The sequence below is a fragment of the Neurospora tetrasperma genome, assembly GCF_000213175.1.
Source record: "Neurospora tetrasperma FGSC 2508 unplaced genomic scaffold NEUTE1scaffold_5, whole genome shotgun sequence".
Lineage (NCBI taxonomy): Eukaryota > Fungi > Ascomycota > Sordariomycetes > Sordariales > Sordariaceae > Neurospora > Neurospora tetrasperma.
In genome coordinates this window covers 947,770-962,371 of record NW_009799103.1, presented here as the reverse complement: position 1 = coordinate 962,371, position 14,602 = coordinate 947,770, and the positions used below count along the sequence as shown (strand labels likewise).

At 53.5% G+C, this 14,602-nt stretch overlaps 3 protein-coding genes across 3 annotated transcripts; 1 reads left to right on the top strand and 2 right to left on the bottom strand.

Annotated features, from left to right (window-relative positions):
• Nucleotides 1-65: 65 nt before the first annotated feature.
• NEUTE1DRAFT_85360 (uncharacterized protein) lies at nucleotides 66-8,120 on the bottom strand (the record flags this gene model as incomplete). Its single annotated transcript, XM_009854774.1, has 4 exons — nucleotides 66-4,377; nucleotides 4,434-6,664; nucleotides 6,724-7,079; nucleotides 7,139-8,120. 4 exons carry the CDS (start codon nucleotides 8,118-8,120, stop codon nucleotides 240-242), a joined length of 7,707 nt encoding a protein of 2,568 aa, XP_009853076.1.
• A 3,651-nt stretch (nucleotides 8,121-11,771) lies between these two features.
• Nucleotides 11,772-12,000, top strand: NEUTE1DRAFT_46794 (uncharacterized protein; the record flags this gene model as incomplete). The annotated part of the gene is made up of 2 exons (XM_009854446.1): nucleotides 11,772-11,865; nucleotides 11,933-12,000. 2 exons carry the CDS (start codon nucleotides 11,772-11,774, stop codon nucleotides 11,998-12,000), a joined length of 162 nt encoding a protein of 53 aa, XP_009852748.1.
• Nucleotides 12,001-13,054: 1,054 nt separating this feature from the next.
• On the bottom strand, nucleotides 13,055-14,602 carry NEUTE1DRAFT_117694 (uncharacterized protein; the record flags this gene model as incomplete). Its single annotated transcript, XM_009854773.1, has 1 exon — nucleotides 13,055-14,602. One exon carries the CDS (start codon nucleotides 14,483-14,485, stop codon nucleotides 13,229-13,231), a length of 1,257 nt encoding a protein of 418 aa, XP_009853075.1.

The window sequence follows — 14,602 nt, the reverse complement described above, 5'->3', positions numbered from 1 at the left end:
GACTGCAAACCCATTGAAAACTTATCAAGCAAAACGCCGAATCCATGTAGTAGGTTACTGAGGGTATAGTGACCATGACTATCTAGCCAGCTCGTGAGAGCAAGTGCAAAAAGATCTAGAAAAAGTGATTCCACTCTAGTACAGTGGAAGAGAAGAGAACAAAGAACAAGTAGTAGAGAGAATGAAAAGAAATCGAACCATCAAACCAAATCGCACCGGAAAATCCCACCATCCATCGCTCAGAGAAAAATGGAAGACTCCTTCTTTCCTACGTCCTCCCAACTAGCCGACAAGGCGTTATCTTCGTCAGCGTCACCATCAACGCTGGTAGCAGTGCTGGCACTGGAAACCACAGTGGAAGTGCTGACAATCGAAACCACAGTGGCTTCAGTCAAAGTGCTAGCCGAAGCCTCGAGAGATGGAGTGGTGCTCGGAGCCGACTTGACCAAGCCACTAGCAGCCTGCAAAGTCTGAGAGCCAGCGGGGGTCTCCTTCTGTTCAGTAGGAGCAGTAGAATCCTTGGCTGCAGCACCGCGGGCGACCAAAAGATCACTGGCAATTCCTTCGCACAACTGGGAAATGCTGGTAGCGCTGAGGATCTTCATCACTGCAACATCTTGGGCGACCGTCTTCCATATCCAGGAGCGGATTTCGACTGCGATAAGAGAGTCGACACCAAGCTCCGTGACGCTGTTGGCAGGTGTGATTTCGCCCTCGGAAATCTGCAGAAGTGCCTCCAAGCGGCCGATAAAGGCAGGCACGTACACCTTCATCACGTCCTCTTTGGTGGTGGCGGCATCAAGATCCTCGGCAAGAGACTTGATCTGCTGGCCGGCAGAACCAGCGGCGGTTTCGTCCTCCTCGGGGAGGGTATTGTGAGAGAAACGAGGATCGAGTTGCCAGTGCTGATTCGGTGCGTCCATGCGGAATCGGTTCATGCCCGTAGTGATGTCGTAGACGGTGTGCCCCACAGGCTTTCCAGCAGCAATGGCCTCGAGGAACATATGATGAAGATCACGCTCGGAAATGGGTGGGTATCCCTCACGCTCGAGACCGGCGTACAGATCGTCCTTCTCACGGTGCAAGAAGCCAAGGCCGTAGACGACCCCAATGTTCAGAGCCGTGGCCGGCAATCCGCGGCACCGACGAGAAGCGGCAATGCCGTTCATGTACATGTTAGCCGCAGCATAGTTCGATTGACCGGCATGGCCGCCAATGGCAGCGAAAGACGAGGTCATGATGAAGAAGTCCATATCTGGAGAGTCGAAGACCGTGTCGAGATTTCTGGAACCGACCACCTTGGGATTCATGACACGATTCCAAGTCTCCACGGACATCTCGGAGAACACACGGTCGTCAAGAACCATGGCACCGTTGACCACGCCTCCGACAGGCGGCCAGGAATCTTCGGCAAGCTTCGTCTTGAAGGCAATCACCGTGTTGAGGTTGGTAACATCCATCGCCTCAAACTTGATTTTGATGCCGCGAGCATTGAGCTCCTTCTGCCACTGAGGCTGCTCCTTCGGGGGGTTTCGACTGCACAAGACAAGGTGACGAGCACCCTGCTCGATGAAGAGAGAGCAGAGGCTCTGGCCCATGTCGCGAGTAATACCGACCAGGACATAGGTCCTGTTAGGGCGAAGCATCTTCTCACCCACGATAGGCTTAATCATGTGAGCGATAGACCTCTCGGCCTTCCAGTCGAGCATCTGGAAAGCCTCACCAGACACAGTAGAGTCAAGCAACTTCGGCAAAGTGATGGGGTCCAGGATGTCGAAAGAAGGCTCGATGGCATCAAGCAGCATGCTCTTCATGCTGTTGTAAGAAAGCGCCACAGCCTCTTCCCAGAGCCTCTGAACGAATGCCGCGTTGGGGTGCGCCGTGAAGTGAGTCGAGATAAGTTTATCCTGGGTGAGATACTCGCAATTCTCAGGCACCGAGTCAACAAGCATGCGAGAGACGTCGTGAGTCTTGGGCAGCATGTTGACAATGCAAGCTCCGTCGAGGGGATAGAGGGCCTTGATCTGCCTTGAAGTCGACTGTGAATGAACAAAGGCCATATCGGGAACAACTCGACTACGACGCTCATCCGTGGAAGCACCCATAAACCAGATGCCGCGGTTGCTGAAAACTTCCTGGGCGCATTGGAAGAGGAGGCCATCCGGTTCGATGATCATGACAGCCTTGCCATTAGCCATGTCGACAATAGTGAGAGCGTAAATATACCTGCTGAGCAAGCTAAGGTAGAGCGGCTCACAGACGCCGACAGTGCCTTCAGGGAGCGTGCTAAAGATTGTAGAGGCAGTCGAAATGAAGGACTTGTTCGATTTAGAGAGGGCAACTTGAGCCTTGCCAGTCTCGTTGTTGCGGCCAATGCAGATATGACCGGAGCAAATGCCTCCAACATTGAACACGTTGACAGTGCTGTAGTCCACGTGCATCGCCGATTCGGCATGCGAAGGATAGGATTTGCTCTTCTCGACCCGAGTCTCGTACCGGCCAGAGGCTGAAGCGAGGACCTCAACAACGTCTTCCAGAGTGTTGACTGTATCGGTCACCACGCGGCGAGGCGCATTGACACGCTGATTACCCTCTTTCCACGGGAGAACGCGAGGAACGATCAAGCGGCCACCCTCAACGTGTACCTCGTGCTCACGAACCCACAGGGGCTCATCATCCTCATTCTTGGGGCCGAGGAAATAAACGATGAAACGAGCAAACGTCTTGGACACGGCGCGAACAGCCGGACAGGTATCAATGGTGTCGAGATCGAGCATTTGTATATGCAAGCCAGGGACTTCACCGGTAACCGTTCGAGTGAAGCCAAGCGATGCGGCATGATCGGGGTTGTTGAACCTGGCATTATGGGTAACCCACATGATGAGCATTTGGGGGCGCAGCAAGGACCGAATGGTGTCCATCCGCTCGGCCGTCATATCAGCAAGAATAGGCTGGTCAATATCGCCAAGGATGATGGCTGCGGTGCAAGATGAGAGCAACTCATCATTGTGGATATCCTCCAAGGAGTCGACAGCGGTGATCTTTGCACAGAAAGAGGCAAGTTCCTGGAAAACACCAGAGGAAATGCAAGACGTCCAGACCTTCTTACCACCCACGATCAGAAGATGCTTCACAAGAGGAGTTGCGGTGGCGTGATGCAGAGGCCAGAGCAGTTGCTTCTTCCTCTGTGACATTGCCTGTCTTACACTGAGAGTGAATCCAGGATTGAACCACATATCCGAGTTCTTAGCAGTGTTCTCGAATCCGCAATCTTCGATGAGATCAGGCCAGTCAGGAGGTGTGGCGATTCCGTCGTCGCTCGAAGTACGGCCAGCGCAACGAAGCATCCTCTCCTTAAGCGGAGTACGAGATGCATGGACGACAACAAGAAAGCCGCCAGGACGCATCGAATCCCTGATAAGCTGGAGCGCGGAATGAGTCTTCTTGTTGTCGAGGATGGACGTGTTGAGGACCACAAGATCATAAGGTCCTCCGGCAGATTCAGCATCGCTCTCGAAGTCAACCTCGTCAATCATGATCTTCTTGCGAATCCCTTCGGCAAGAGGAGTACGCTCCTTGAGGTTTGTCTCAGGCTTGCCACCAATGCGGTAGCTAAGGAACGATCCATCGAGTGCTGCCATAATATGCTCGGTCAAGCCCAATTCGGGATCAGTCAGGCCAAGAATGTTCATGCGAGGGTACTTGTGAACGATCTGGCGAACAACACGGCCGACCTGCTTCTGAAAATAGGCGAGCTGCTGTGCCTCTTGAACCAAGGTAGGGAGCATGCCCGGAAGGACGTCAGGGAGATTCTCTCCCAGGTGACGAACAAAGTCGAGAGTCATGAAGTAGGGAGAAGAACGGATGAACTTCTCCAGACTCTGCTCGGTCTCGTTGGGCCAGGAGTTGGAAACCAAGCGAGTCTCGGTCTGGTAACCCGCTGGCTCAAGCAGATCCCTGGGCGTCTCCTTGAGGCATTTAAGCGCAGCACGCTCAACGTAAAACGAGGCAACTCTGGCACAGCTCTCAAAAAGCATGGGGCTCACGCCATTGAGGGCTTCTGGTGGAGAAGCAACGATCTCATCCTCAGGGTCAAGTTCGTAGACGGTAGTGAGATAAAGCTCCTTATCATTCTCGGGGCGAGTCGATGTGAAGGAGCCAACGGTGAGACCCTCAATTTGAATCTCTAAGTCGCCCTCGGGGTTGTAGATGTTGATCTCAGCTGTGAACGAAGCTGCAGCCGTTTTGGAGAAAGGAGTGCCTTTGGTAAGATAGGCATCAACAGCAAGGTCATCATCGCGCACACCGCTGCGACAGGTAGCAAGGTTGAACTTGACACGACTCATCACCTTGGGAAGGAACGAAGTCCACAGGGACCTATGAAAGCGGTTAGTAAAACGGTAAATGATTAACAAACAGAAGAGAAAACTTACCCGTCACCGGGAGAAGAAACAGTGAGGAACGCAGTCTGCAAGCAGCTGTCCAGCGTGGCAGGGCTGATGTCCAAGCCAGTCTGGTCATCTGCATGGAACCTCTTCACAGTGCCAGAGGAAAACTGATAGCGACGCTCAATGGCTGTCAATCCCTTGAAAGGTCCGTTGTAATCCAGACCTGTACCTGCCATCATCTTGTAGAACGCCTCGGGTTGGGCGGTGAGGGTCTCAGCGCGCTGCGCAGGACGATGGCACAGTGCGTTGGGAGACTTCTCTCCGAGGACAATATGAAGCTGTCCACTGAAATTCAGCTTCATGTCAATGGTGCCGTCAGCAGGCGCCGAGGTCAGCGTAAATAAGGCCTCGATAGTGGCGGCGTTCTTGGGAGAATTGGACACCACCAAAGAGAAGAGGGTCTCAACACCGGGAGACTCAGGCTCGAGCGTGATGCCAGCCATAAACTTCAAGTCGCGCAGCTCGACAAGAGAAGCGGCGCGATTGCCCAAGAGGACGCGTGCAGCATCCAAAACCATAATACAGTATGCTGAAGCCGGAAGCAGCGCCTGTCCTTGGAATTTGTGGCCCTGGGCCCATGGGAGCTTGGCGTACTTCATGATGTTGCGCCATCTGAGCTCATGCTCGTTGTCATCCCTGGTACGAATACCAAGAAGCTCATGGGGTTTGTGGGTCCTGAAGTGATACTGACGAGAAATGCGTGACTCGCGGTAGTAGGTATGCGAGTGGTCCCAAGGATAATTCGGACCCTGATGGAAACGAAGGTGAGCCAATTCAGGATTGACTGAGCTCTGAACAAACTTCTCAATCAATGATGATGATGAGCCAAAGTTGGACCACATCCAGCCCAAGAAGTCCGCAAAAGCAATGCGATCGTCGAGCTTCCTGTCGAGAAGACCAGAGTAGATAATGGCCTCTCCCGACTTGGCCTTCATGGTCTGAATGACGGGGCCGCGCAGGGCAGCGTGAGGTCCAACCTCGATGGCACAGTCAAAGGGACCTTGTCCTTCCAGAGCAGTGCTGACAGCCTCGAAGAAAAGGACTGCATTGACCATGTTGTCGCGCCAGTAGGAGGACGCGAGCTCTTCGGAAGTGGGCTCACCATGACCGTAGACGCTGGACACCCAGGTGGTGCCGTTGCCGTCCTGCAATGGAGCTATGTTGCAAGCCTTGAGGGCCTCAATGTACTCAGTAGCAGGGCGCACCATGTGAGGCGAGTGATAGGCTGTGTCGACCTGGAGCATCCTCGCAAACTTCTTCTCGTCGACAAGGTGATCATGGACCTTTTGCACGATGTCAAGGTCGCCTGACAAGGTGACACTGCTGGGTCCGTTGCTGGCAGCAACGCAAACGCGGCTGCCAAACTGAGGCAGGGCGCAGAGCTCTTCGGCTTCTGCCTTCGTCAAACCTGCAGCCATCATGCCACCCAGACTGCCCTGGGTACCGCTGGCGAGGTGAGCGTATTTTCCGCGATAATAAGAGATGAGAATCGAATCGCGAGCTGAAAGTTTGCCCGCCGCGTAAGCCGCAGCGATTTCGCCGGATGAATGACCGACAACGGTATGGAAAGTAATGCCTAAGTGAGCGAGGAGATCAATGAGGGCGATCTGGACCGCGGTGCAGAGAGGCTGGGAGATGGCCGCCTTCCCAACTCTAGAGAGACTTGCATCGGCCATGATCTCCTGTTCAAGGAACCACGAGGGCGGGTGAGGGCAGGCCTGAAGGACCTGGTCGAGGTTCCGAATGGACTGAGCATAAACGTTGTTGCTCTGCAGTAAAGCACGAGACATGGTGGCCCACTGAGCACCTTGGCCGGTAAAAATACCCAGGATCTTGGGGACATCGGTCTCGGGGCGAGCGCGGACACTGATTGTAGCCGCTTTGCCAGCATCGGCCTTTGCAATCAAGGTGTCAAGACCCTTCATAATGTCGGACAATGAAGATCCGGTAACGACAGTGCGGTAGGGGAAAGCGGTGCGGTTCTTGTACGCATGCCACGCAGCCTCCTCAAGAGGCAACGACACCTGCTGCGCGAGGTAATCGCGATAACACTTGGCAACAGCGCCCATAGACCTGGGCGAGCTGGCGGAAAGGACCAGGGGCAGACGAATCTGGCCATCAGCCGAAAGAGAGCCCGAATTGATGAGCTTGGGCGCAATGAGGGTCGGAGCAAAGATCTTGGCGACCGGGTTATGAATCTCCGGAACGTACATCTCCTACACAACCATTAGAATTAGATCAGGCAGCAAGACAATCAAAGGGTCGTGAAACTTACGCAAATTGCACTCGAGTTGGTTCCTCCGAATCCGAAGGAATTAACAGTGGCACGTCTGGGCTGGCCAGCCGGGACAGAAGGCCAGGCAAGGGCCTTGGTGGGCACATGAAGGTGCGAGTAGTACTTGGCGACAGCTGGCTGAAGTCTGTTGAAGTGCAAGTTAGGAGGCACAGTGCCGTTGATCATGGCATGAACCACCTTGAAGAGACCAGCCAATCCGGCAGCACCTTCGGTGTGACCGATGACAGTCTTGACAGAGCCCACAAGCAGCTTTGACACTTCGGCCGTGTCTTGGCTCGAAGTGCTGACGTTACGGCCGAAAAAGGCATCCTCAATCGCTCTAGCCTCATTGGGATCTGCGGAAAACTATGAGCTGATTTGATCGAATGGAGAGATGAAGGGGAAGAAAACTTACCACCAGCAGCAGTGCCGGTACCATGAGCCTCGAAGAATTGGCAACGATCAATGGGGTCTCTGGCGTTCAAGCCCGAGCGACGATAGGTGTCTTGGATGAGGGCGGACTGTGCCTCCCAGTTGGGCATCGTGATGCCCTTGCTGCGGCCGTCAGAGTTGACACCGGTCTCGCGAATGATGGCCTCAATACGATCGCCGTCGGCCAAAGCCTTGCTAAGAGGCTTGATGAAGATCGCGGCGACACCCTCGCCACGTGCATAACCATCAGCGCGATCGTCCCACATGTGGCAGCGGCCAGTGGGACTAAGCATGTGCAAGCTCGATTCGACGACGAACTGCTCAGGGGTGAGAATCAAGTTGACACCTGAAACACATGCCATCTCAGCCTCACCCGAGCGGAGAGAGAGGACGGCCTGGTGAAGAGCGACCAGACTGGAAGAGCAGGCAGTGTCAATGGTCATAGAAGGACCATGGAAGTTGAAGAAGTACGACACGCGGTTCGAAATAATGGAGCGAGCATTGCCAGTGGCGTAGTACTGGCTGACGGAAAGATCATCGCGCTGAGAAAGGGTGTCGTAATCGGCAGTCATCACACCAGCGAAGACGGCGACCTTCTTGCCAGAGTAATCCTGGAGGGTGTAGCCAGCGGACTCGAGAGCCTCGTACACTACCTCTAGCAGCATGCGCTGTTGGGGATCAATAGCTTCAGCCTCCTTCGGGGTGATGTTGAAGAAGCTGGCATCGAAGAGGCGATGGTCCTGTTCGATGAAGTAGGCCTTGGCCGAATTGGTAGTGCCGTGATACTCGCCATCGGGGTGGTAGAAGCCCTCGACGTTGAACCGATTCTTGGGGACTTCGCGCGTAAGATCCTTGGGATCCTTCAGAAGCTCCCACAGCTTGGCGGGGGATGTGGCTTCGCCCGTAAAGCGGCAGCTGCTGCCCACAATGGCGATGGGCTCAGACAACGGAATCTTGTAAGACATTATGATTGTTGTGAGGATTCTGTAATTCTAAGGAGGAATGGTAGGGCGAGAAAAATTAGATATCTAGTACTGGACCGAACGCCGAAAAGCAAGAGAACAGAAGAAAAGTCGTTCCTCAGGTCGTAAGTCGTGAGTCGTCGTTCTCGCAGAGAAGGCGCAGGTATGTACGTGGTACCGAAAGAAAATGCTGGTAAGCAAGAAGACGGAGAAAGCCAACGCCGAAATGCTCTGCTAAGTGGCAGAGGAGAAGTTGTCTCGAAAGGAAGGGTGGGTTGTTTTTGTGTGGTATTTGTATGAAGAAGAAGAGGGTGGAAGTCGGGTTGAGAGAGAGCGAAGTCCAGGCACGACTGGAGGGGTACTAGTAGAAATCGTTTTCGCCGGGCATTGAGTGAAGGGCGAGTGGGCAGAAGGAAGGCGGGGACCACCACGGTAGTGAAGGTCGATTTCGATGGTGGGTGCCAAACCTGCGGGCCAGAACTGGCTCCCAGAGCCGCAAAGATACAATTCACTTCCACTGGCGACCCGAGGAAGAAGGTTCGTCAGCTGTCGCGGCCAAAGGACAAGCGCCGCCCGTTCGTTGCCAGGTTCCCTACCCGTTGCAGAACGGCGGTGGGCGATGGCAAGTCGCGTCGGTTAGTTGTTGGCGGTTGTTGCCCGGTGGTGAAATCCACTCCGCCGGGAATCAACAACGTGCCGCCGTTTGCGGGAGGTAACGTGAAGTGACTTTCAACAATTGAGGCTCCGCCTGGGTTAAGGAGAGCGGCAACTCCATTGGCCCACCGTCATTCACTCGGAGCATGCGACTTTCTTCCTTCAGTTTCCAGCCATAACGGTATTCCAAAGGTTGCCGCATTGCCGCACAGTTCAACACTGCAACCGCATCCACTCGACTGAGGAACGGGGAAGCGCCTAGTTGCTACACTTGTTGTCCCTCGGGTGGTATTTCGGGGCCGACTGCCATTTCTGAACATTCTTTTTCTTATTCCTCCTCCTGAAAGAAAACTCAATATTCTTCGTCATGTCTGCGCAACGAAGAGCTCTGCCAGCATCAGAATGCGTTCATGACAGTAAGAAACACAGTCAATGCCATCCCCACACTTGCTCGCGTTCTGTCGCAGGATTTTCCGGTGCAACCGCTGTCGAGACCATCAACTTGAATCTTGTTTGTTCTCTCATGGGACCATGTGTTCCTCAATGAAGTGCTTGACGTAGAGGAGATATACACCCATTGAGGTTTCCCCATCTCATGATGAGGCTCGCTGGTCATTTCCTAGTTGTTCCATGAACAGTATTATCAAGTCGAGGAGATGTCGACTTGGGGCCCATCGATTATCCAAAAGGAAGGCAGACGGCCGGTAGCCAGCTGTCTCTGCCTCCGGTGGTGGTCCTCTAGGGGCCTAGGGGTCCTTCAAAGAGTACCTCTAGGCACTTGAGAGTGGTGTTGCCTCGAAGTCAGCTCGGTTGACCCGGTATTGCGCCAATCCCTGTCGCTCGCTGGCGCGGCACGTAATCGCATCGGCACAAGGAAATGCTGGCCAACGCGAGCCAGTCCAAGGTGGTACGAGTGCCTTTCTCTAGAGGAGAGACGACAGTCGGTCGTCCAATTCTGGAAAGGTGCCCCGCTTGTCAATCTTGCATTAGCCAAGGTACCCAATTGCAACCATTAGATAGGGGTGACGAAAATCATCTTGGTGACACTGCTCCGGCTAACAAGAGACGCCACCATGTGTAGAAGCAAGTCAGGCGCATCACGAAGCACCTCACAAGCCTAGGGCTAATGAAAGATTGGTACAGCCACAGAAAGAATCCGATGGAGATGGTGGCCTGAAGGCGGGGCAGTTGTGGAAGGTGGTCGAGATGGGACAAAGGGCAGGTGAACCCTCCGAAGGTGCGCCGGTATCAAGTTGAGCCCCGAAGCTTCTCAGCCGCCAGCGACGTCACAACGGCTCTCGATTAGTGTGCTATGTTGCCGCAAGCCTCGTAGCTGTTAAGGCGGGGTTTCCTGTCCACCTAAAACCCCGAGAGCACAGAGGGTGACACGAAGCTGAGTCGGCCTGATCGTCGTGTAGCTCTAGAAACTGAGGCAGCCATTCCGGGCCTTCCCGTCCCGTTGAAGGAGATTGGGAGGCCGTCCTTTGAGGGCAGGGCGGCCGGGACGGTACAGCCGCTGCCAGTATGCTGAGCAACTGCATTTCAGCGGTTGTCACATGGTTTTTCCAGGAGAGCGGAACGCGTCCATCTGGGAAACCCTTGAAAGTTAGTCAAATCTTGATACAAGTGTGAGAAGACAACTTGCCTGCGAGCATGATCAAGCTATCTTGGGGCAAAGGTTGTCTGAAGAGCGCGTCGTACCAGGAGGCCATTGTATCATGTTGGTGTAAGTCAACTCATGAAGCATCGCGATGACGCGTTACAACGGCAAGGTAAGTGGAAGTACTTTGAACTACTTCCGGGACCTGTTCCAGGAATTGGTGCCGCCCAGGTGTTGGCTGCAGGGTTGGGCGACATGTGAGGCTCGCGCTCATCACAATGAGTGCGGTCCTTTGAGGCCTCTTGTGGAAGTCGCACATGGTGGGTAGAGCCGGAGAACACCCGCTTGCCATGGGGCGATGCTCTCAGTTGCGTCAGCGTTTCCAGTGCATCCAGAAGGGAGAGATGATACAACCGGGTGGTACCCGAAGGACACCATGCAATGCGTAGACGACGGCTGTAGTTGGTGATGCAGCACTGTGGCAGCACATTGTCTTATGGAAGGATGAAGATGCTACGTTCTTCGTTCCAGGACCCGGGACAAACTTGAAGCTGAAAACCTTGGACCCCAAGATGCCGGGTGGGTAGCACCAAAGTGTAGACTGCGTTGACGGCTGACGTGAAATGCAGTAGCTGGCAGCAAATAAACCCCATCCGATGAAGGCAGGGGTCTTTCAACAAGGCGTTGTTGGTTCCAGAAAAGCAAGTCTCAGCATCAATCATGTAGTAGCACGCGGTACGTCAGCGATCATGAGCGTCAAGGAGGAAAGGAGGGCCAACCAGGCCCATGGGGGCGACTTGCCATGCTGTCTCGGAGGGGCAGAGCTGATCATCTGGATAGAGTGTGCTTGGTTCCCAATTGTACTTGGAGGGAGTAGAACCTGATGAACAAGCTGTTGGTCGGATGTAGCTCTCGAAGTGGACGAGTGTGAGTGTGAGTGTGACTTGGGATAGTAGACTCAGACAGGTGTGGTAGTTCAGCCCTTCAAGTAATATCACCTCGAGGCGGGAAGCTTGGCACGTTCATCTCTTTTCTGCTGAAACCGTGATGTCTTGCAGACGGTCTTATCCCATTACCTGTCGTCGTTAGAATGGTCAGACAGTCAAAGGGCTCACGGGCGTGGGCATGGGCGTTGGTGTTGGTGTTGGTACGGTGTTGGTGTGAACGGCAAACGCGCGCCCAAAATCGGACATGACACGCTCACTGGGGCCATGATGGCAGTAGAGAAGCAAAGCAGGAGGGACAGAAGTCAAGTAGTATATACGGCAAGGCTATTGAAGGGAAATCATGGCAGATGAAGCCGGAAATCAGCCAGAATTGAAGGCTCGAGCTGACGACATGACGTTGGATGGACGTTGAGCGGATTAGACTTGTGCGCCGCAAATCAGCCCAGTCACAAAATGTCGGCACCCTTTGCATTTGCCAAGACCAGCGCGATAAGACGAAGGCATAGCTTTTTGCGGGGACCGCAGGCTCAAACAACGGCAGTGATTGGTCAGGAAAGCGTTATGCACGGGCCCAGCATAGACGATAATGCAGGAGGAATGGAAGGTACCTGTAGGTACCTTGACGGCCAGGACGATCAAACTGACGATAACGACGTGGACGAACAACAACAGCAACAATTGACAACATTTGATACTCCAATTCGACTCCGGAAGACACTGAGGAAGATGACTCTGAGCACTAGATTGACGTTTGAGTGATGCGGATATGGGATGGCCTACACAGCATCAACGCTAAGCTTCAATCCCTTTTTCTTTACACAGTAACCTTGCTCTACTTGAAAGCAGGTGCGACGAATGTTAGTTGCTCGAGTTCTTTCCCAATGTCATCGGGTTAGGGTGGGTGAAGTTTTTTTTCCCCAGTCCGTCGTTTCAAGAGGCGGGGAAGCAGGTATATCAGGCAGGAACAACTAAGAGGCATATTTCACACTCAAGCTGCCAGTGTTGTCTGCGACTGAAGATGTCTTCAAGCTTCGAGTTGCATAGTCTCGTGTTCCAGGTACCAGGTACCACGGGACGCAAGCACAAAAAAAATCATTGCGAATATGACACAGTGATACTAGGTGCCCGACATAAATCTTCATTATGTCGGGTAATAGAGTGCCCATCGATCCGAATCAGATGTTCGCGGTTGCTGGTTGGACTTCAGTTGAGGTGCAACATCCGATGGCATACCTTTCTGTTAATGGGGCACATCAAAATGCCTCCGAAAGAAGAGGTTCATGAAGGTCCCGCACTAACATCCCCGCCAATCCCCGATGGCTGAAGAAGGATTCCATCACATCGGACATGTGCCCAACCAAAAACATCAAGACCACGCCGGTTTGGAAAAACCACGGAACGAGAGACGTCCATTGTTTGTCATTCTTTGTGCATGTAGTGGGGGGGCTTCTTGGTTTCTTCCTCTTCAGTTTTTTTCCAGCAAGCCAAGCAATCAATGATTCAAACACCTTATTTGTGTTTCTCTGCCTCACCTCGCAAGATGAGCCCCGATCATCATATCATCTATATCTGTAATCAACATACACCATTGATGAAAAATAAAAATTTACGCAACCAAACACAGAAACATGATGCTGACAGTATTGGTTCCTTTTGTTTCTTTTCCGTTCAATACCATGATCATGTCCATCCCCGACATCGAGAAGAACATTGCAACTCACATAACAAGATGTTCTCACGTACACAGTAGATCGATTTATGGAATTCTGTATAGTCATCAAAGAGATACTTTTGAGCGGAAATCCCAACCTCAATGCCCCTTCTCTAAGTAGGTATCAAAATCTCGCTCGTAACTGGAAAAGAAAACCTCTATCTTACACTACGCTATTAACAACACCGAATTCCATCAGCTACTCATCAGCAACGAAACCAGTAGCAAAAAGCTCCAGGTGTACCTTGCTCTTATCCATTCCAAGACCAACCAACACCTTCCTGATGTCCACCATAAACGTCTCGGGTCCGCAGATGTAGTACTCCGTCCTCTTATCCGCCAAATGCAGATCCCGCTCCCCATCCAACTTGGTCAAGTCCATCCTCGTATCCGCAAAATCGTAATGCACGCCGGCCTGATCCGTGCCTGTCACCGTCTTCAAGAACACATGTGCCGACACCTGCTCAGGGTTCTCCTTGACGATGCGCCTCACCTCCTCGCCAAACGGCTGCGTCGAGCTCGACTTGCTCGCATGGATCCACGACACCGGTCTCCTCTTGACATTCTCCTGAAGCAAGCTCTTGAGGATAGCCATCATCGGAGTAGCGCCCACGCCCACCGAGATCAACACAGCCGGTACCCCCTCCTTGCTCGCATCCGCGGGGTCAAGGAAGAACTCGCCCTGGGGATGACTAACCTCCACCTCCGCGCCCTCTTGCATACCATGGAGCAAGTTAGAAACCAGTCCCGGCGCACCGGTCTCCCCCTCCTCCCTCTTGACACTAATGCGATACTCCTCCATCCCTCCCTCCTTCGGCGCCTCGCTCAAGCTGTACTGCCTACTCTGCAAATACCCCAACTGCGAAACCAGCACCTGCACAGAGACATACTGGCCAGGCAGATACTTGGGCAGAGTGGCCCCATCCACGGGCCTCAGGTAAAAGCTCGAAATGGAACTGCTCTCCTCCACCTTTCTCACAATCCTAAACTTCCTCCACCCCTTCCAGTGGTCTTTCTTTTCATTCTCCTCGTACATGCTCCCCTCGACGCCAATAAACACGTTCGCCAAAACTCCATATGCCGCCGTCCAAGCGTCTACAATCTCGGGAGTCGCCGCATCGCCCAGAACCTTGCCGATGGCTTGGATCAGGTATTGGCCGACAATGGCATACTGCGCCGGCTCGACTTGGAGAGACACATGCTTGTGCGCGATGCGCGCGACCGCCTCCGAGAGCGCGGAAAGGTTGTCGATGTAGGTGGCATAGGCGAGGACGGCGTGGGCGAGAGCGCGCGGTTGGGCGCCGGTGGCTTGCGAGGTCAGGCTGAAGATGTTTTTGAGAGAGGGGTTCTCCGTGATGAGGTCGTCGTAGAAGACGGTGGTGATGGCTTCGCCGTGTTGTTTGAGGACAGGGGCGGTGGATTTGACGATGGATATTTGGGCGTCGGTGAGGGTCATTGTGAATGGTGATTGTACCTTTGGGAAGGCCACTGATAGTATGGGAAGGGCAGGTGTGGGAATTATCAGGGATTCCAATTTGGAGTTGAGGGTGTTCGTCTGAAGTTATATTGGAAC